This window comes from Apteryx mantelli, chromosome 1, assembly GCF_036417845.1.
Source record: "Apteryx mantelli isolate bAptMan1 chromosome 1, bAptMan1.hap1, whole genome shotgun sequence".
Lineage (NCBI taxonomy): Eukaryota > Metazoa > Chordata > Aves > Apterygiformes > Apterygidae > Apteryx > Apteryx mantelli.
Genome location: NC_089978.1, coordinates 100,535,478 through 100,557,935, shown reverse-complemented (window position 1 = coordinate 100,557,935; position 22,458 = coordinate 100,535,478). Strand labels below are relative to the sequence as shown.

Genomic DNA, 22,458 nt, shown 5'->3' with positions numbered 1-22,458 from the left:
TTCTTATTTTTTGTCTCCTAGACAGGGTAATACGATTATCAGTACTATCTCCTGAAATTCACATTCAAATGTAATAACAGCCGAACCTTTGCCATGGAGACCAAAGTATTGTGAAGAGTTTTGTGTACAGTTCTCGAGAAGGTATTAAAATGCAGTCAATAAACTCATCCAGCAGAGAAAGACTACGAAGGAAGGAGCAATGAGAAGAATCGAGAAGGTCTAGCTTGTCTCAAAAAAAAGATAGAACAGATTTTTTTGTGGGAAATCTAAATTAGTTAACAAATCATCTGAGACATACTGCACTCATATCCTCATTCAATAAGAAACGTACTGAAGTTACCATGGGCCTTTCCTCTCTGTGCTGATAGCCTGTTCCTGCCATTCAAATATATTTGCCCCGTTTTCCCCTCCAACTCATACCACTGTCCCGGTCCATTCCTCTTTGACCTTTCACAGTTCTTCTGTCCACACCTCTGTACCTGCCAGGCCCAAGCCTCCCTCCATTTCAGGGAGGAAGCTGCCTTGCATTCTGCCCAGCCATCCTCAGAGGCATTCTGTCACTTCTGTGATACCAGTTCCTGTACGCAGCACTGCCACGGCCAAGAGCAGTAACTGCAAAGAAAGTCTTACCAAGCCACGCAGCAGGACTGAACAGTGCTCCCTAGCCTAAAAGTGAAGACCAGTGAAGAGGTGGAACATGTTCAGTGTAAATGGAGTCTTTGGAAGAAATTAGCTGCCTGATGGGTTGCTACTGAACATATGTAAACTGATTTCTCAGAGTAACTTGACCATGCTCAGATTTGTTTTCATGAACAATGGAAGACATATACCTCATACATGGGAAACTTCCATTCGAGTCTTTTTTTTCTAATACCTGGATATTCCAGAGTTTCTTCTCTCTCAGAAATACCCCCAGTTGGACTGGGTTTTTTTATGCTACAGCACAATGTATTTTTTTCCAGCACCTTTCTCAGAAATGCCAGAAACAGACTTGCACAAAAAAGAATGAGTCTCTGGCAGACCCATGGCCTGAAAAACTTCAGCCTCTAAGTTTAGCAAAGTTTTAAGCTACTCTGATTGGAGGTGCTGGGCATTCTCAACCAGAAGCCGTGCTACCAGCTCCAAGTAATGTATTTTTTAATGCCCCAACATAAGAAATAGTATAAACTATTAAGAATGGAAGACAAATTGAAGTAAAATGGCCAGATTTTGCCCTTGTAAGCAACAAGTCAATCTGGCTTACCTCAGTGGGCTATAAAATTATAAATGAGACAAGAATTACCTGAAGTTTAAGCTCTGTTTTCAGATTTTTACCTCTTTTGGCTGCCTGCCTTTGAGAGTCTACATCTCTGAAACAGCCTCCCTGATGCATTGTTTCCTGAAAACAAAGAATACCAAAAGGCAAGCATAATTATTCTCATTGTTGGATACTTGAAACAAACAGTAGGAGACATAAATTATGAAAAGACCTACAAGCCTGTAACTGATGAGGAATAATGAACTACTGTAAAGACAGAGAAAAACTGAAGTGCAAAGGCATATCATTTTACACATTAATAATGTAATCAAACTTTCCAAGATCACAGATCTTTCTCATTTTTTTAAAAATGAATCATAATATCTTGCCTCATTATCAGATGACTGTAGGATGGCAGTCCTTTTACTAATCGACCTGCTTAACCTTAAAATACCTAAACTGTTTTTTAGCTCTACCCTGCAGAAAGTACAACACTTACAGCTAAAAACAGTTCATTATCAGTTTTCAAAAGTATGTGTGAGTTTTAAGTAGCATTTGGGGCTTATCATTAGCAATAACACTCAAAAGGCTAAATATACCCTGGAACATCATGAACTAGCATTATAGTTGCTACTGGAGTTCATTCTGTAAAACACAATTCCATTTCACCTTTCTCTAGCCCCAATAAAGCATTGCAGGGGTCTCCAGAGGCTCGGAAGGATAACAATAAGGCCTTATTTTACGAAGTTGATAGCTGCAAACCCCTCTCAGATGCACTGGGTTTTCCCTGTAGATTAGATGTTAAGAATATTTCAGTGCTTATGGACTATTTTCCTAGTAACATATTCATTTTTATGCACGTTTATCTTATGGGCTTAATAGAACAACTATAATCTTTGTAAGAATTTTGGAAGAAAAGAGCTCAAGTCTTGTTTGGGTTTTTTTGTTGTTAGGAAAGACTGGTATATAGAGTAGATTATTTAGATCAAAGTCATTGGGATTGGTGGAATAATTTTGTTTTCAGTGGGATGAAGACTTCACCCATTTTCAAAAAGCATCATTTCAAAACTAAAAAGCCAAAGATCCAAAATAAAGACCCACACTGTCAGTCTGCAAACCACCTTTTGTTTTAACCAGAGAAACCTAATTAATTCTACTAATCACATATACCTAGATTGTCACTCCAAAACCTTCCTCATCCAAGTGTCGCTCAGACACTTGGTCTGAAGTCTGTGGGTCATGTGTGTCCCTCAGTTCTTGAAATTATATTTATTACATCAGCATATCTATACTAGAAGCCAGTAATGTACTGGGGCAGGAGGAGGGGAAAGAAAGGACATTCCTTGTCCCTGTGGCAGTCTCTCAGTTGAGGAATGCAAGTTAAGTAAACTGCAGATTTGTACAGATTATGGCAAACTTATCTGCTACATCCAGACCTCAGAGGCTCTGCCACAGTCATGTTAACATCAGGGTGATAAAGAAAGGCAGACAAAAAAAGCAAGTTATAAGTACAGGCTGCAGGAACTGACTTTGTGATGCATGAGATCATTTATTGTTTGACTTTACAGAATGAGTTGGTAACGCAGACTATCACAGAAAAAAAGAAGACAGCCAGCAACTTCCCAACTTTAAATTGACTGTACAGACAAGCTAACATGGTCCATTGCAAAATTCCTCAGCGTCTCCAAAAATGGGCACAAATATAGACCCACAGCTCTACCAAATGAGATGCTTATTTAAAAACATTTCCTGGTTGCAGCCTCTAAGTGTGTGCAACCTGGAACATGCCTGCAATCCCCTTGTTGAACATCTGGTGCACAGATGGATTGGAACAGTAAAAGCATTCAAACCATACTCCATGCATTTACCTCCCCAAAGTGACCGATGCCCAGATTTTCAGGAGGACCCTGTTCCCCATCTCCTTCATTTCCCACAAAACATTGCTGAGTTCTAAGTACTTCTGAAAAATCTTGACCAAGCTTCCTAGTTGCCTTAATGTTCCCTAACTAGCAATTCTTACTACTCTTATTATTAATGATAAATGAATAGTCTAACACTGCTGGGCAAGTAGATTGCAGCCCTGCACAGTTATGAAAGTATCTGAGCAATCTCAGCAGTATGTGCCAGCTCTGATGTGTTGTTTTTTAAAGTGCTGTAATAGTTCACTACATGTTTAATTTTTCATAGTTCATAAATTTATAACCATTGCTGCTTGTAGTGCAGGAAAGTCTAGAATCAAAAGGTCAATACTGTATTATTTTAAGGTCTAAACCACAAATGATTTCTTCTGTGGTGTCTGCTAGAGAATAGAGTTCAAGAAGCCTGCAGAGTTTTCTGAGGAGAAATTACCCTTGTTTTGTGAGCGGTCAATGCATTCATGATGGATCCTGCAGTCTGCCTCAGATCTAGGGCAGAAGCTCAAAGGTCCACTCTCCCAGCTATCAATGAAAAATACAAAAGGCCCACAGTCAGCAAGATTCAAACCATATGCAATACAAAATGAGTGAAACATCCATGATACCAGAAGAATTAGTATCGACAATACTGTAGTATTGGGGTGCTCATGACACATTAATCTGATACTAATCTTGAGCCCTGCTCTGCACTAGCATTTCGGACTACTTGTGTGCCAGCCTCGCTTTGAGACACTCAGACCTGCAGCTGCATTTCTGCCTCCCCTGCCTTTGCTCCTACCCCTTTTCTCAAAGGAAGGATGGTGACATCTGTGCAGCCTCTCTACTCTCGCAGTGGAACAAGCTGAAAACAAGCTGTTTTCCACATTGCCTCCCTCTGGTTGGTGACACGTCACTCTTTCCCAAAGGGATGAGGTGGAACAGAGTAGAGGGTGTTGTGCATGCAGGTTTGGGAGCCCAGGGGAGAGAGAAGACATTCGGGGGCACCAAGCTGTTCTATGGGAGGGGGGCTGTACCCCAGAGGGAGAGGAGCTTGATTCTTGAGTGGAGCTTGCTGGCATGGAAGACCTTGCTCCAGGGAAGAAGGAGCAGAATAGGGACCCCAGCACTCAACTGGATGACAGCCTCTACACAAAACAAAGTCTGCTGTGATAGGTTCTCAGATCAGCCAGGTTCCAACAGTGACTACATGTCTTTAGCGACAACTATGGAAAATGTGTTGCTTGGTTTTTAATGGAACTTTGGCAGAAGACAGCTGGATCTGCAACGTCACATACTCAGCTTTAGCCAAACAGATATATCATTATTCAGAAAATAAATTGCACAAACAACGATCAACAAAGAAGACGCCCCTACTAAGACTCTTCTACCCACGGTAAAGCGATGAAGGGCATTAAGCATTTGCACGTACATCCATAACCACATATTCTTCAGCCACCTGAGGCATTTTGAATGAGATTTATACACTGTGCATATGCTCAGTCCTTAAACAAGGCCGTGGACTGTCCATCCCCTCACTTTGCCATAACAGAGATACCACTGTAGCCACAGCAGTATCACTGAATTTGCTCTCCTGTGTGGCATATCGCTCCTCCCACAGGGCAGCTGGTTTGTTCTTTGCCTTCAAAGACATCCTGCCTTGGCAGACATGCAGCAGAGCCAGACCGTGTGGTCTCTGCTGCTGCTTGCTTGTTTGCTGCTCTGTCATTTACCAGCAACATTTCACTGGATCAGACCCAAAGGATGATACAAGCTGACTGAAAGAAGACAACCACAGAGAGAGAAAACCATTTCCCAGTTAGGTCCAAGAACAAAATCTCCCCCCTCTTAAGACTATTGCACTCTGCAAATTAACCATTTGTACACCACAGATCATCTGGGCTTCTTTCTGTACCAGTGTGCAATAGTGGTAAAGAGCAATCAGTCTTCTTAAAACTGTAGTATTGATTAACAGTAGGAACACAGAAAGTAGACAAAGGCATTTCAGAAGAGGAGTCTGTATTTTGTGCCTGTCTTCTCTTATTATTGCCTAATGATAGCATAGGTCAGCCTGACTTCTTCAGATGCACAGCAGAGGACTGCCTCAATCTGAACAGCTAATAGCTTTCTCTTTTGTAAAGAGAGAATCTCTTTTAGTCATCCAGTCTTTATTCCTATCAGTTCCAGAACTTCCTCTTCCTTCAGCCTTCTTCTCTATTCCTGTTTGTTTTCCCAACAGTCCTGATGTAATATCATTGTATAGTAACTGTCCCTCTGCCTTGTTAATATGACTTTTCCATAAGACAGAGTAGTTCCATGTCTGTAATATGTTGTATTCTGTAAATACAGATGGAAGGTTATGCTATAGAGACAGATGCAATAAGGTTAATTCACCTTGGAATGGCTTGAGGTTTAAGGCACAACAATTCCATCAAAGTAAGTTAATGCAGAGTTGGATCAAAGGCAAAGTACACCTTTGAGTTTACATGTGAACAAATGACTGTTTAAAAAGACCAATTTGCATAGGCTGAAATTTAAAGATTAAGAAATTATTTATTCAAAGAATACATACTCAGAATAACAAAAATATAGAAATGAAGATTCTCCAAATATTCTAGAAAACAAGGAGACCAGACACTTAAAATTGTGTCTATTTCCAGCATTTCATTTATTTTGTATATGTGGTACACAAACAAATAAATGTACACACTGAATGCAGTTGCACTGCATACAGATGATTTCCTTTCTCAGGAATGTTTTGGATATAGTTATGTTCGGCTCCCTGGGAGGACTTTACAATGCCTTCTTTCAAGAACAGTTGTTTACATTACTCTTACAAGACCCATTCCTGCCATTGTTCTTGAATTCATTAGGACTACTCACCTGTACAGTCACATGGTACAGCCTCAGCCTTATCAGTCTCTTAGGTAAATAAAGGAAAGATGAGGCAAGACAAACCGCACAACACACTATTGTATGAACATGAGTCCTGTTGTGATAATGTGAAGGGAGCACAGAAAGGTTATGTATACACCACTCCATATGCAGCAACTGTCTGAGATGCATGAACTACCAGACTTACCTAGGCCTGTGCACAGCACGACAAAAACTTTTAACAAACAGTTAAATATGACAAAAAGACAAGTTTTCAGTTGAACACTTAAGGGCTACGCTATATCTTTCAAAGTATGCTGTACTTTGAAAACCATACACTTCCACTGACTGGGATTGCTTTATCCAGAAGTACGGTAATGTATCTTAGCAACAGTGGCAAGGGGGAAGACTTACTGTACTGTAAAAGAATTAAAACAAAATATATGTAGCTGCTTACTGTTATAAATATATCCCTACCACTCTGAGGGGGTGTTCAATTATACTCCTGATTACTTTTCACATTTCCTTTTTCTAAGGGGCAGGGGCATTTCTCTAGTTTTCAGCTCACCCATGAAGAAACCTAACCTTTTTCATTCCCCTTCAGCTTCACCTATGACTAGACAGGACTTACAGCATAACCTGTTACTATCTCTCTCACATTAGAAAAAGCCATTACTGCAGCACCCCGGAGATAACCTCTTCTGGTGAGCAAAGGTGCCACTGCCTCACATATTCAGTTGCCATCACCCTAGAGCAGGTGAGACTAAGCATACCAGGACTGGAATATTTCACTTTCCTACTTGTCAGGCAAGTAAAAAGCTTCCTGTGGCCAGGAGGTTTTGTGCAGTTTCACCTTTTACTAAGAGGTGTAGTTTCCCACATATAAAATACTCTTCTGAGTGCAAATTTCATCTATGCCCTCTCAAGTCTTCAGTCAGGACAATTCGGTTGCCACCCACAGCAGAGCAGGGTTAAGAGCACTCCAGTCTGTTTCTCCCTTGGAGAGCTCTGCAGGCAGCAGGGAAAATGGCAGGGACCACATCCACTTTGTGCTGCAGATGCACAGGAAAGCACTGAACCACACCAGAGGCACTGAAATGATCTAAGGGAGAAGTTACAAAGAGAGGGGAAGAGCTTCAGAATCTGAGTCACAACACAGAGGTGACTTACTGAAAACATCAGTGAAAAAAAGTGAAAACTCCTTTTTTCTTTCAGCAGGGGCAGGGAAGCTCCAAATTCTCTTTAATGGAAAATAGCCTCACCTGAGGACCCTTCCAGCAAATCGTTTGCTCAGTCTCCCCTGGAGTGAGCAACAGTACTGTCCACCTCCTAGGGATACTTCATTAATGCATGTGAAACACTTGGAAATGTTTTGGGAGGCATCATATTGAGGAAAAGAGGGAACCCTTGCTGTTTTCTATGGCAGGGGAGAGCTTTCCTTCCCAGTCTGTGCAACTTCGAGCAGATTTACAGACAAAAACAGAACAGGTGGTTGCCTAGGACAACAAATTGGTCAAGGGATCCTGAAAGCGTGCGTGATTTAGGGCTAGACATTTTTCACTTTATGTAGTATAGATGATGGGGGGGGAGACGAGGAAAAAGGGAACAAACAACCTCAAAATGACTCTGCTTAGACTTGTCCAGTATTATTTTTCAAGGGTTTTGGACTGTCTGCTCTAATTATCTCTCTAGCACTGTCATTACTCCAGAGGTGTAAAGACTAGTTCTGGCCTAAGCGTTCCCATCGTTAAAAGCCTCACCGGATTATCATTATTCATTCGGCACGTGATGAAGACGTTTAAAGCCTCACGGTATTTCTAATAAACGGATGTCTTTCATGCCTCGCTCCATTACAAGCCGGCGTTAATACTGAAAATGAATTTCTCCGCACAGCCTGCTCCCACACTCGCTCTTCACTACAAACGCCGCCGCTGTTAACGCGCCGGCTGCTGCTACCTGCAGCGCAGCCAGACGCCTCTACGGACGCGCGCGGAAACACCCGCGCAGCCCCAGCTGGCAGCCGCCCAGGACCGGCTCCGTACCGAGGCACCGGCGCCTCCTCCTCACTCGTGACCCGGCGGGGGCTGCGTCCTCCGCCCGGCTGCCTTCAGGCGCTGCCGCCGGGGCGAGCCCGGCCGCCCCCCCCGCCGCGGCCTCCGCTCCCGCGGGGTCCTCAGCTGCCGCCTCACCGAGGCCGACGGAGCCCGGCCCGGGGGAGGGTTTCTAGCGGCAACTTCACTGCCGGTGGCGAGTTACCCCGAAAGGCCCCGCTAGAAGGTGCGCGTCCATCGCCGCCCCCAGGCGGCTCGGCTCCCCTCCCCGCCACGGCCCCGCCGGCGCTGAGGGGCTGGGGGCGGAGGGGGGCGCCGAGCCCTGGGAGCTGCCGCTGCCTCCCGGCGCGGAGCCGCGCTTCCCCGCCTTGCCAGCGTCCCTTTAAGGCTTTGGGAAACTTTTCCGCCGCCGGCCGCAGCCCGTCACATCCGCTGGCAGGAGTTGCGGGCTGCGCCGCGCCGGGCGCCGCGGGGAGGAAAGCAACTTCTCCCCTCGGCCCGCGGGCAGGGGGAGCGGCTGGGGCCGTGCGGGAGGGGACCGTGCGAGGAGGAGCTCGGCCCGGAGCGGGGCGGGGCGGGGGGCAGATGAAGCCGGGGCGTGGGGAAGCCGCTCCCTCCTTCCTCCTCCTCCTCTTCCTCCTCCTCCTCGGCTGCTCCAGTCCCGCAGCCAGGCGGCCGCTGCCTCCTGCCTTAGCCACTTGAGTTGGGAAGTGCCTCGCTGCCGCCGGCCCCTGCGCTGCCGCCGGGATGGGCACGTCGCTGGCTGCCCCCAGCCTCCTGCTCCTCCTGGCCGGTGCCGCGGGGCTCTGCCGGGCTCTCTTCTCCCTGCCCCTCCGCGTGTCCCCCCCGGCCTCCCCCGGCGGGTCGCCGTCCGCCCCGGTGCTGCTGAGGCCGGCGAGCAGCAGCCGGCGGCAGCAGGAGCCCCTCGGTGACACGGACGGCTTGGCCTTGGCCTCGGATCCCGGGGGCACCCTCAACTTTTTAGCCATGGTGGAGAATCTGCAGGGGGACTCCGGCCGGGGCTACTACCTGGAGATGCTGATCGGGAGCCCGCCGCAGGCGGTAGGAGGGGGCCGGCGGGCGGCGGCGGCGGCCCGCGGGGAGGTGGGCGCGGGCGCCGTTAGCGGGGGAGGGGCGGGGTACCCCAACCTTGTCCTCAGCGGGCGGCCGCCCTGCCGCTCCCCCAAACGCAACTTTCTCTGGCGGCTCACGGGGTGCTGGTGTGGCGCCTCGGCTGAGTTATTAATTCAGGGCAGGACGCAGCTTCTGTTAATGATGCCCTTTATCGCACGGGCTGCTCAATCCTTAATAAAGTCGCCTGCGCTGGCATTGAGAGGTGACTATGCGTGGGCTCGGCTGGAGCCCTCTTCGTAGGGACGTGCTGCGCACAGACAGACACAGACACACACACACGAAGGGAACGGTGTGGAGGGCTGGAAGCTCCCCTCACTGTTTCGAGAGGCTAGCAAAGCTCACTTTCTCTCTCCTTTCCTGGGTTCCCCCCCCCCATCCGCTCTTTAAGGTGCTGAATGTGGTGTCTGTGTCGGTGAATTACTTACAGATGTTACGCAGGGGAGCGGTGACAGCAAGTTTTAAAGGACCGAGTTGGAGGTTCTTCCTCCTGCGCTCCCTTTTAAGTTCCAGCCAGTACTGTTAGGTGAGGAAAAACAAAGGAAATGACAAGATATTATATTGCGCTCACTCCACGTACCGTTGCATAGGTCTCAAATTTTCTGAAAGGTAGCGTTTTCATTCATTGGCACTTTGTGTGAAAAACTAATGTTCCCTGGCATGGTAATTGTAAGGAAATCCTGCAGAGCTGGAGCTCTTATTTCAAGCTGTTTAATGTCATTTTGATTCGAAGTGAGTTGTTCTGTCAGTCAAAATGATTGTATTTGAGAGTCATAGTTTGGTTGGTTTGCTTTTTGTTTTTTTTAAGGCTGCTTTGCGTTGTGATTGGGTGGTTTGATAGGTACTCCCAGTGCCCCCATAAAAATCACTCAAAATGCTTTCGCTCAGCTAAGCAATGACTAGGCAACAACAGTTTCTTCTTTTGAGAGATCCTTATTAACAATACAGAGCCTGTATGTGTGTTGAATATCGTTTGCAAATAGAGCGTATTTCTCTAAATCTCCCCATTTGCCTTCAACAACGTTTCTGAAGTTTTGTAATGTAGTTGCTCTTTCGTCTGTGTCATGAGATGCCACGAGAAGCGCTGCTGGCTGGTCGGTGGGGATGACTAGTCAGCTGAGCGGGGATTAGTTTCCTGAAAGCCCTTGGGGCTTTGCCTCAGAACTTCTTATTCGTTGCTGGAGTTTTGGTCCTTGTGTTGTTCTCAGTGCTTGTGAAAATCCTTCTGCTTTAGCTCCTCTCTGTAATAGAAAGCTAATGAATCTTCAAATGCCTAGCCAATAGGGACTGTTCAGCTGTTAAACATTTGGACTTCTGTGAAATCTTTTTTTTTTTTTTTTTTTTAACACTTAGATATAAGAAGAGAATTGGTCACATTGTCACTCTAATTGAAATGTATGACAGTAGGATCAATACATGTATTTAAAAAAGGTTGCATTGTTTTATGATCAATAAGTGTAGTTAAGAAGGCTAACCAGATCTGATATATCAAGGTGTTGCCCAGTAGCCACAGAATCCATGAAACAGTTTTTCCTCTGTGTTGTTCACTGCATATTTGTCTAGTTCTATTAGTGTGGCAGTGTGTGTTCTTCATTATTCCAGGGAACATTCAATATTGGCTTCAGCTAGAATCAAGATACCAAATTTGATTGGACTAATAATCCAATTCAGTATGTCTTAAATTAAAAAATAATTTTAGGTAGAAAAAGTAAATAGAAAGCTTATCATCTCCTTACATGCCTTGGGGGGTTCTCAAATAGAAAGAAATGGAAAAGGAAAATTGGGACAGGCTTTTGATAATGTAACTGGAGGTCTAATAGAAGAATGTGCTGCCTTCAGTGCACTTTGAGACTTCACTTACACTTAACAGCTAGTATTTCTTGTATTACAAGTGATGTAAGGTTTCAGATAAAATTGATTTAATGTTTTTCCATCTGAAAAAAAGCTCTGAATCTGGTTGCAAAGCTTGTATTATTTTGAACTAGTTCTGAGTTCTTTCAAAGTTAATTATTTAAAAGACCACTACTGGTGTTTAGCACATGTGAAGTTCTGTTCACATGAGTAGTCCCACCGAGATTGTAAGTAAAGTTATAAATGTGCTTGTGTTTCCAAATTAAAATCTCAGTGTGTAGTGACTCAGTACAGTTAAAATTTGGTTTCTACTTTCGATAGAGAGGAATTTCTATCTTGGTCCCTGCCTGAAGCTGGAAGACTTAAAGATCATCAGTGTACTTGTTTCTCTGCTTCACAGTAAGTAGTATAAAGTTGCTATGCCGCTGCAGGCTGGTTCTATTTGAATCCTTCACAGTGCTGATACTAAAAGCAGGTATCGTGATACTGCCAAGTGCTGGGGTCATACTAAACTCTCTGGGAAGTAGTCACTAGAGACAAGAGTAGGTTATGGTCAGGTAGAAAAGATGTCTGTTCTTAATTTGCTCTTTCCCCCCCGACTTTGCCCCATGTTAGAAGATGCAGTGTAAAGGGATGCTCAGACATGCTTTACTCTCGCACCCCTGTGGCGTGGGACTCCCCCTGGCCAAACTCCCTTCCTCACTCAGTCCTCTCCCAGGACTGCCGGCCCTACAAATCTGCACTGACATTTTGCCAGGGAGAAAGAAGAATACTGTCAATGAGGAAGAGTTAAAGCATGGCTCCCTTCTGCACTGTTGGAGCAGAGGTGGACAGCAGAGTTGTTGCTGGATACAACATCTCAGGGGAAGCAGGGGGTGTAAGCGGAAACAAGACAGTGATGGGCAGAGACCACATAGCTGGTTGTAGAAAGAGGCACAAGATTAGCGTCAGCAGTACAGTCATAGAGTTGGTTCCTGGTAAGTTTGAAACTGCATGTGTTTAGTGCTGTGAGCCTACTGTCATATATTGGCTACTGGCCACTAGTCAAGATAGGACTGTACTGCTCTAAGTTACTGGTGGAGGATTTGTAGTAGTCATGGTTGCAGTGAGGGAATACAGTGAAGGAAATGTAATCTAGCCCAGTAATGGTTTGTGCCCCAGCATCTGCTGGCTTTTCCATTTTTATCTAGGCCTCCTGGCCTGTTGACTCAGTGTCACTGTACCAGCCAGGCACTCAGCCAGCCACTGTGCTTTTGCCAGTGTTGGGAATAAATGTTTTGTTTCACAGAATACTATTGAACTTGTGTTACTGCTCAATTGCATTTTTAGAAATTTTTCTTTTTTAATTTCTATTCTTAAGAGGAAGCTACTACAAAAGAATTTTGCTTTTCAGGTCCTTTAAAGGCTTTTTTGTTTGTTTTTAACACAATTTGTCTTCCATTTGCATTCTGATTTGTCACATAGCAGATGAACACAGAACAGAAATGAATTTCACAATGGCAGTTCTGAAATATTTGTTCTGACCATATAAAACTAGAACAGTTCTGTGAAGTCAGATTTTTCTTTCCAAGAAATGAAACTTCAGTGCAGTAAGTTCAGTTTTGCAACATGGTTCTACCAAAATATTTCTGACCATTTCCAGTTTTATAATACAGTATCCTAATCATGCTGGGTCTCCAGACTAGCTACCAGATCAGTGTCAACGATCATTACCCCCACTAATACTCAGAGCAGACACGCAGCTCTGCTTAAGAATTATGTGAAAGGTGAAAAAGAAAAAAAAAAGTCCTATTATATTGAAGGGTGTGATATATTTGTCTCTTATTTCCTGGCTGTATTATGTGGCCTACCTCTGATGGATTATGTGCTTCACACCTGTCCTATATGGGTGCACTTTCTCCAATTCAGAGATTTAAATATGAGGTGGCAAGAGCCCAATATGAATTGTGTGCACTGTTCTTACTTCTTATTTCTTTAAATAATCTGATGAAATTCCTTTGCTCTCTTTTATTATTTTGCCTGCCTCAAGTTTGAGGTTATAAGCACTGTGATGAACTGAGTGAAAGATCATTTTGGGGTGGGGGGGAGGGGGGTTGCTCTGTTCAGGGAACTCTTGTTCATGTTAACTTTGTTTCCCTTACAAGCTTCTGACCAACAGAATAGTCAAACTCTTCAAGCATCCCATGTTCTTCCCAGCTTTCTTGAAGCCCGTCTGGACTTCATTAAGTGGTTGCAAAGAAAGTACCGTTGTTTCATCTTGCCTGTTCTGCTAGTCTCTGTTGTGTGAGGTGGTGGAAGTCCTGCCAGTCCCACTGCATTTCCAAATTGTGCTTTTTATTGAGACCATGTAAATATTATTCCTCCAACTTCATTGCAAAAGAAGGCTGAGCATGTGCCTCCTGAGAGCTCCAAAATGATATAGCTATGGTTCGATTCGTGGTTATCGAAACCATAACAGGATCTGACTTAAGCTCTGAAGACCATGAGTCCTTTTTAAAGTTTCAGTTTCAGTTTTTCATTCCATGCTCAAAGGGGTTTGTTTACTGTTTTTTCCTAATGGCTGTTTGTTCTGTACAGGAGGTGAGCAAAAATCAGTCCTGTAAACTCACACTGAAGTTTTAAGGTTAAAGTGAGTGTTGGGTTTAATGGCCTTCACTGCAAAAACACAAACTCCAATTTCCATGTAATTAGGGGGGAGTTAACTTTCCTTCGTATTCTTCCAGCCATTACAAAAAAAAAGAAAGGAAGAATAATGTGTTAAACACCTCGAGTGTATCTTGGACTCTTATAAATTATAGCTTGACAGTTTGAAGGTGATGAACACACACATTAACAACTTTTAAACATGCAGCCACTCTTGCTTAACTGCTGATAGCTCTATTTCATGAGATTTGTAAGAAATTAAGATCATGAGGAAAGATTCAACTGCTGTTGCAATTTCATCACTTCATTTCATGAATCTTGCTGTATTAGGTGATAAGGGCCTGATTTCTGGAGCTCTGTTATTCCTGAGAAGCTAAGCTCCACTTTCTTAATTCTGTTGAAAGGGAGTTTACCATCTTTCTAGATACAAGGAGAGGTTTTGAAAATATGATCCTTCCAGGTTTAAATGCCAGAAGACAAGCTCCCACTCAGTCTCATTATTTTTAAAATAATTATGTGGGTCTTTTGTGCTTGCTGTTCGAGCTTTTTTATGAAAGTGAGAAACGAGAAGGTTTGAGGAGCAAACGCAAGTACTGTGGCCTAACTCAAAATATCTTGGAGTATTTTGTGGTGGCAGTGTACCCTCCAGATCCCTCTGATGAAACTACAGTTGAAATGCAAATTATTACTGTTGTTAAATGATGAGTTTGGTAGACTTTTTGTCATTGTTAGGTCCCAGGGCAGGGGGAAGACCTGAAAGTTATGAGAGACAGCTGATTTTGTGATGTAATGGTGTGGTGTAATCTATTTTTGGCCAAAGACAAAACAAACAAACATACCAGGTTTTGGTTGACAGAAATGTACCTGCCTTTATGCATTAGCACTCTGGCACCTGCTTCCATACAAAAGCAGCCCTCACAAAAGCATGCTGTATCACTGCATGGAGGTAGTAGAGCCTAGACTATAAAAATAACCGAAATACAAGCATTAATTACAACACAGTTGCCCTGCTTAGACTAGAGCACAGTTAATGTTTTGTAGCAAGGCTTTGCCTCGATGTATTTATAAGTGGCCTGTAATAACCTGCTATGTCTATGTGCAGAGTGGCACTGAATGGGAGAGGCTCTCTGTGGTCAGTCCTTGGTATATGCCCCTCTCACAGCATAAATAGGTTGGATTAGAGCCGCACGTACTTCTCCGAGGAGTACTCCTTTAAAGGCGCTTACTTTCCTCAAGGGAAATGCTGTAAGCTTTATTACCCAGGGTCCTTGATCTTAGCAATTGTGCATTCAGTTCCAGGTGGGTCACCGGAGATTTGTTGTGAAGAGCAGTGGTGGTAATAACGCGTGTTGGGTTCACTCTCTTTACTGCTCCATGCAGTTCATTCCCTATCAGGGCAAACACATCAGTTACCTTAGGGAAGAGTAAAGTAGAGGGCGAGCAAATAACAATTTTGCCTATTTTAAGGAGTAAATCAGCTAGGATTTGGGGGGGGGGGGGAGGGGGGGAGTGAGACTAAAGATAGCCAGAGAACATAAGAAGGCCAAGACACTGGCATTCTAGTATGTTGGAATTATTAAGGAATCTGTATTTTTCAACTTCTGAACAGAGGGCAGTGAGCTCTAGGTATAGTCTCTAGCAAGACTGATTTTAAAACTACTGCATTTTGCAGTGGTCTTTATCTTTTGTGAAGAGTACTTACAACACTAAGTTTGTGTGGGCATGTTACCTAGTATGTTTTACCTCCACATTGTATTATCTTTCAAAATTTCTCACTTGATATAGGTAAAGCAAGTCTGAGCTAAATGTTACCTGGTCACCGTCAAGCACAGCTACCTTTGAAAAATGAAGCTGTACAATGACACACCTCTGCACATGAGTATCTCCAGATGAATAAATCTGATGCACCTCTTTCCCTTTTCACATTTGGTGTAAAATACAAATTTTTTCATAACTGGTGTAAATTAGTGAAGGAATTTGTTACTCCTATATCTGCCCAGGTTATGACTTGAGATCACGTCTTCAAAGTAAAGGAGGTAGCATATAGCTGTCCTATTCTATAAATCTGTAAGTATCTCATGCACCTGAAGAAGAAGAAGGAATTTTTTTTTTCCAGCTAATTGATGGGACTGTCATACTTCTTGCTGCTTTTCAGCCTAATTTTGCTACGTAAATCTGAGCTTGTGAAGAAAATGGTGTGCATGTTCCACAGACTGCTGTTAAAATAAAAAGTTTTAAATCTGAATTTGTATCTGTTAGTTCAGTGTCCTTCAAAGCACTTGAAATAACCCATGACTAAAATAGATTTTATTTGCAATTTCTTTACACATAAACTCCCTCAGTTTTAAAATAACAAGTTAGCTAGATATCTCTCTCCTCTTCTCTGGATACGTTTACGTTAAAGTCACTCCTGTGACTGGATTGCAGCATTAAATAACTGAGAAAGTATAAGCTGGCTACCTTGGGTACTGGTTATAGTCTAGTTGTGACAATAGGGACTGTCTCCCAAGAAATCTACTGCGTTTTTCAGGATAGCTTTGCAGTATGCAATGAATGCTGCTCCGGTGCCCTGTTTTGCTAGCAGCACCCACGGTAGCTTGAGCACGTCTACATTGCCTATGTTTCGATTTTGCTGTGGCCGTGGATGGGCACCCTGTGCAGCGCCTAGCAAAGACTGCAGCCCAGAACCACCCGAGAGCCTCTCTAAGGAGCTGCTGAACTTCTCCCCCTTGGAAAGAAAATGTGGCCAGCTGAAAGTGTTACCACTCACGCTGCCTGGGGCTTTGAAGGGACTCCCTCAGCTATCCCATTTTAGCATCATGTCTCTGAGAGCCTTCAGAAGACCTTAGGCCAGAGTCTTAAGTTAACTCCCTCTTTTGACAAAGGATGATAAAATTAAAATATTACTATCTTTTTTTCCTTCTCTCTCCTCCCTCAGAGTTGTTCTCTCATTCTTCTTCTTGCCTTTACCGCCTCCTTCTGTTCTTACTGCCTTTTTATTTTTAAGAGTATTTGGGGAGAGGGCGGGGGGACAGATGTTCCACCTTGTGGTGTCAGTTTTGCAACAGTCATCCTCAGACAGATAAAACCTGTGGGGTATGGTGGAGAGGGAATTTGACAGAAATAAGCTAGATGGAAAAAATCTTATTCACTTACACATTATTATATAATTATTATGTAAAAATTACAATTCATCAAATAAGATTAGTGTGTCATAATTAAAAGGTTTTTTTGAAGGGAATCTGTCAAGACAATAATTGCACTCTGCAATCCTTTTTTTCCTTAGCTCTGCTTACTAATAACCTTAAATTAGGAAAAAAAATTATTTGTAAAATTTGTCGTCTTTGTCTTATTTGCCTTCTTCCTTGCTCAGCGTGTGAGTAGTAAAATTAGTTGATTTTATATTGCTTTACAATTGGTTTATTTTTGTACCTACTTACTAGCAAAAACTGCTGTTAAGCTAGGCTGCATGTGTTTAGGGAAAATGTTTGTCTCATAAAATCATTGCTAGTCCAGTTTTATTTTAAAAGAGGAAAGGCATTTATACTGCAGTAACACTTGGTAAGCTTCTCCCACTTAAAGACACAAACAAATCTGTTCCTGGGATCCTAAAACTGCTTGATAGCATTACTTTTTTCATTAGAATTTTTTTTAAAGAAAACAAGAAAATGAGTCAACGGAGCACTAAGAGTAACCTTTGAACTTGAGGGACTGAACATAAGCCCTCTCTCATTAAAGGCCAGCTTCTGCCATTTGACAGGGAAAAGGTAATCGGATCATTTGGGCAGATATCTCCCAGATAATCCCTTCTGATATTTGTTTGTGGATCTGCCTGTGAGAGTAGCCTGCAGATCAGTGCCTTAGAAGCTCCCATGGTGTTGAGGCTTGTGTTCAATCTCCCATCAAGGCCAGATGTGAGAATTTTTCTCCTACCAGGGCTCTTTCTGTTCCTTATTTTGCTACCATAGGAATCTTCATATCAGAGAAGATCAGCCGTTTGGGGCTTTTCCGGAAACTAAAGGCTTACCTCCAGAAAGATCATATGAAAGGTTGGGTTACCCCCTGTCCCTCCCCAAACCCAGAATAATTTATGTGGCATTAGAGAAGAAAAAAATATATATATCAGGTCAGCAGAAGTTAATTTTGAAGATTGCCTTTGGCAATATGATTTTGGCATAGAAAATAATATACTAGGGTGTTTATTTGGATTGCAGACTTCAGAACCATTTTCCAAATTGAGCCTTTGACTGAGTAATCTTGAGGGAGTTTCTTTTTTCTCTCAGTTTTTTACGTAATTAAAATACTGGTTCCAAAATTCCATTATGATACCTGTTGATACAGAAACCTTGACTGCCAGTGTTTGCAGCATGAAAAATTAATAATAGTAGCATCTTTTTAAGACAGAGCATGCTATACCAATTTAGAAGGTCTTCAGGGCAGTATTATCACACTGCTTAAGCATGGTATGTAAAGAACTATGTTTTCCTTCACTTTGCTGTCTAGTAGGTGTCTGTTACACATAAGAGTGAAATGTGAGACATGTCAGAAAACGATTCATCAGTCCTGCTGGTATTTTTATATGAGTAAAGAGATTTTTACTCTTTTTTTTTTTTCCTTCTCCGTAACTCTTAGGTTGCAAATAAGACAGAGGTGTCCAAAGGTGATCACACTTTTGAAAAGTCTGAGAAATGCTTTAGCAAGATAACATCTGATGCAGTCACAGTGCTTCAGTTTATCTGCCACAGAATAATCTTCTCATTACTTCATGGATGCAAAGTCCTTTGGGGAATAACACAAACATTTCACATGATGCAGAGTGCTAGATTTTGGCATTTGGACTGCTGAGATAACTAATATGTGGAGGAAAAAAATTCAGAAAATGTCTCAGCAGCTCTAGTCATGAATGCTGGAGAGTTGCATGTTCTAGCTAAAGTTAATGTTTATTTGCACTCAACTGGTTCTTCACATTAGCCTTTTATTGACAAGTGACTACATACAAGTGGTATTAGCTACAAATTTTTATTCAGGTTTGGAAACTTTCTTCACATCTACTGTGGACTTCAATATTTGCTGTTGCTGATAGCCAAATTTTTAGAATTCCACCAGAGTGAACAGCATAAACTTTAGCATATAGACAGCAATGTCAATGTACTTGCTGCAAGGACTTTAGGAAAAGCCTTCTACATGGTACATAAAATCCCAGAGTTGTGGGCTGCTGTGGAATCTGAGATACCGTTATCACATGATGGATTTTAACTCATGGCTGTAGTAGTAGATAGTTTAGTCCTATGTATCGGCTGATACTGAGACGTGTGAGTAGCAGGAAGCGTTCTTTTGTGTTTTATTGCAGTGTATGAGATCAGACTTTGTCAGCCTGAGAGAAAGAAGAAGTCCTAACTTTCTGCCTTACAAACTCAGCCTGGTATCTGAAAATAAAGCTGTGTTCTTGCAAACCTCTGCGTTCTCCTGTGTAATAAAGATTTTTATAGTTGAACTTAGTTAACAATTGTAATGATGCATGAGCCACAGGCGAAGCTAGTTCATTTCCCAGAGCTGCTGCCTCTACTGTATTAGCCAGGGTAAAGAGAGTAAAGTGTGCATGTTTGAGAAGGAGAGAGAGAAATAAATGAACCCAGAAGCAGGGGGAGCAACACTGCTTCTTTAAAAAAAAACAAAACATTTCATTTGAAAATCAGATCTGCCTTTTAAATTGCCCTGCCAAATTTTTAAGTAAAAAGATAGAATAAATATGAATAAATAAAAAGATTGTTCTTATTTTTAATAAATCAGACATATTATTGTGGGACTGCTTAACGGATTTCCCCCCCGCCCCGTGATCAAATAGTCCTTCCTAGTATTTTGGAGTAGAAAGCTGCTTTCTGTATATGCCTTTGAACTCCACTGTATAATTCCGAGAAATACTCACGATAACAATTAAATTTTGCTCTTTGGTAATATCCTAAATAGGTCAGGTAGAATGAGGAGCAAAAGCCTTCTCTCTGGTGTATTCCCTTTATTAATTACCAGGGAAATAAAAACAGTGGAGTTGCATCACCTTGTTTGTGCTCTGGGACCTGGGGCCACCTGCATGCATTCCCGTGGCTGTTCGGCGCAGCACGGACTGACAGGCGGGCTGCTTGACCCACCACCTTTTTCCCCAGAGGAGATGTGCTGCAGCTTTTCTAGCTGTGAATCCAGTCTGAATAGCCCAGTTCTAGTCCTGGTGCTTGATGTAGCTGGATATGGCTTTTTTGTGAGCTCTTCCCTCCTTCTGTCCCCCTTGCTGCAGCAGCTGACTCAGTCCCATTCCTTTGCCATCCATATAGTCCAGTAAATGCGCAGAAGTGTGCAACTGCAGCTGTTTCCGGGAGGAAGGAGAGGGATGGATGTGGGGGCTACTGCGGCACATGGAGAGGAGGTTGTTCATGGTGGGCAGGGGATGGGTAAATGCAGGAACCAGTCTCTTCTACTCCCCAGGTTGAAACACCCCAATTTAACAAGGCAAAATACTGTAAAAGCTATTTTACATTAAACAAAATCTTAACAGTGCTGCAAGTCCAGTCGAGAAGAACAAGTTGTAGCATTTTTATAGGGGAAATCATGACTTGAAATACAGGGAGCTGCATAGTTGATTTTCTGAAGAGCGTGGTAGTTGCCTGACCTCTCTACCCCCAACAGTCTTGGCTAATCCGGGAATCTCAGTATGCAAATGGTGGATTGTCACTCGTTTTTTCTTGCCTCCCAGAGGGAGAGCCTGTTTTCACAACCTCAAACTCAACTTGAGCGGCAAGGCAGGAATTCTCATTTCATCTTCTCCATTGGCTATCCCGTTTTGGGAGAGGGTTGCTGTTTTCACCTTTCCAGTAGATAGATGGAGAAAAATTCAAGGCAGACAATGCTTGCCCGCTTTGGTTTTGCTATGGTGTTTTAGGAGAGTGGATGGAAAATGTTGTATAAGCACTCAATGTCCCACTGTAAGAAAAGCACTGAAAAAATTTAAGCAAGACCTTTCTGAAACCAGTCAGTAAGTGCAGCTTGAACAACATGATAATGAGCAGCCCTACCTTGTTGTTACAGCACCTTGGAGGCGAACAGCACGTTCGGGGGAGAACAGTTCAACTTGATATGTCAGGATTGACCTTCCTTCACCTTGCCTTCTCACAGCTCTCCAAGCCCTGAAAACCCTTTACTAACAAACATCTGTCTCCAAAACTAACATCTTGACAGAGGGGGAAAAAAGCTTGAGAAGACTCACATAGCTACAAGAGTGAGTTGGCAGGGAGAGGAGAGGGAAGAAGGTCTGAATTTTGAGATCAGGCCCAGCATACAGCATTCTCAAAACACATATTTTTCTCACTGCTGTCCTGCAAACTGCCTTTTTCCCCTGGCTGTCACCAGTGTGTGGCCTTTTTCAAAGTTAATAGTTTCCTTCAAAAACTTCTCAAATATTGGGGGATCAGCTTTGGCACTTAGTTTCACATCTCTAGTGCAATTTAAAATCCAGGGTTTAATTTAAATTTGAGATTCAAGTTCACATTTGGCATGAGGGAGACCCTTTTAGTGGATGTAGAATACAGGAGTGAGACCGAATCTTCTCTGAGAGGCTTCTGCCAATTCTGCCCACTACCGAGAAGGTAAGGGTACTATGGTGTCTTTGACAAAAGGGAGATTAAAAAAGATAAAACATCAGCACTGTGGGGTTAGAGATGCCTCCTTTCCTACCCTCAGGAATGTTAGGAACGGATTTTGTAAGCTGTGTTGAAGTTTGAAGCACAGCCTTTGATTAATTCCATTATTTCCAAATGGCGCAGCAAGCATGGACAATGACTCATGGTGCAGAAGCTTGTACAGCATGAGGAAGGTTTAAAGATTAGTCTGTTCAAGACTTCTTGAGTTTACTTAGTTACAGCTTGGCTCTGTGTAAATGTGTAAACAGTTTCAGTGTTACGGATACTGCAGATGGAGGGTTGTTTTCTCATTTCAATTTTTTTTTTTTTTTGCAGCACATGACTTCTGAAGCTAGGTAAAGAATAGGAAAGAACTCAAAATGCATTTTTTTTCAAATAGCAGTTTCTCTGATTCTAATGAACAGTGGAACTAAAGAAAAGGGTGACCTGACAAAATAAATTGGAAGCTAATTTTGGAGAGCAAAAGCCTCAGAAAATTGAAATTCTAAACTGTAGGTAGCTTCTAACTATAATCATTCACTGGATATAATATATTAACATAGGCTTACTGATCTCATTTCCTTTTAAAAAAAACGCAAAGCAAAAAAAAAAAACCCCTGTGATACTGTATTCTGAAAGGCAGTATATTAGCATGATCAGTCAACTTTTTCTCCTTTTTTTCTAAGAAACTCTAAAATGGTTTGACATAGAACTATGGTTTTTGGAGGTATCATGCACTAAGAAATACTGGAAAACAGAACAGACATAACAGACATTTAACCTAACACCTGAGATGGATTTTTTTTTTTTTCAGTCAGATGGTTGTTGTCTTTTTTACAGAGAAAGTTTAGCTTCAGGTCAACTGAAACAACTAGACAGTGTTTTCTTCAGGTATGAACTGGGATGGGCTGTGGATAAACACAAGGGTGCAAGTGCACAGAGCTTTACTGAGGGGAGCTACCTATTTATTTCTGGCTCATGTTTTGCATGCCCCTGTACTGTGAAACACAGCTGGGCAACCTGTTTCCTCCCCATATTTCTATTTTCCCATTTCCAGCAGTGCTATAAGCTGTTGCTGCCCATAGGTCCTCATGCAGAGCCCATTGCTCCAT

The 22,458-nt window shown here is 42.8% G+C and overlaps 1 protein-coding gene across 1 annotated transcript in view; it reads left to right on the top strand.

Annotated features, from left to right (window-relative positions):
* The first annotated feature begins 8,788 nt into the window (after positions 1-8,788).
* BACE2 (beta-secretase 2) overlaps positions 8,789-22,458 on the top strand; it is a 49,292-nt gene continuing 35,622 nt past the window's right edge. The window contains exon 1 of the mRNA XM_067289769.1: positions 8,789-9,116. Within this exon, the coding sequence (XP_067145870.1) occupies positions 8,802-9,116 (315 nt within the window). The 5' untranslated portion in view covers positions 8,789-8,801. The remainder of the gene's footprint in view (positions 9,117-22,458) is intronic.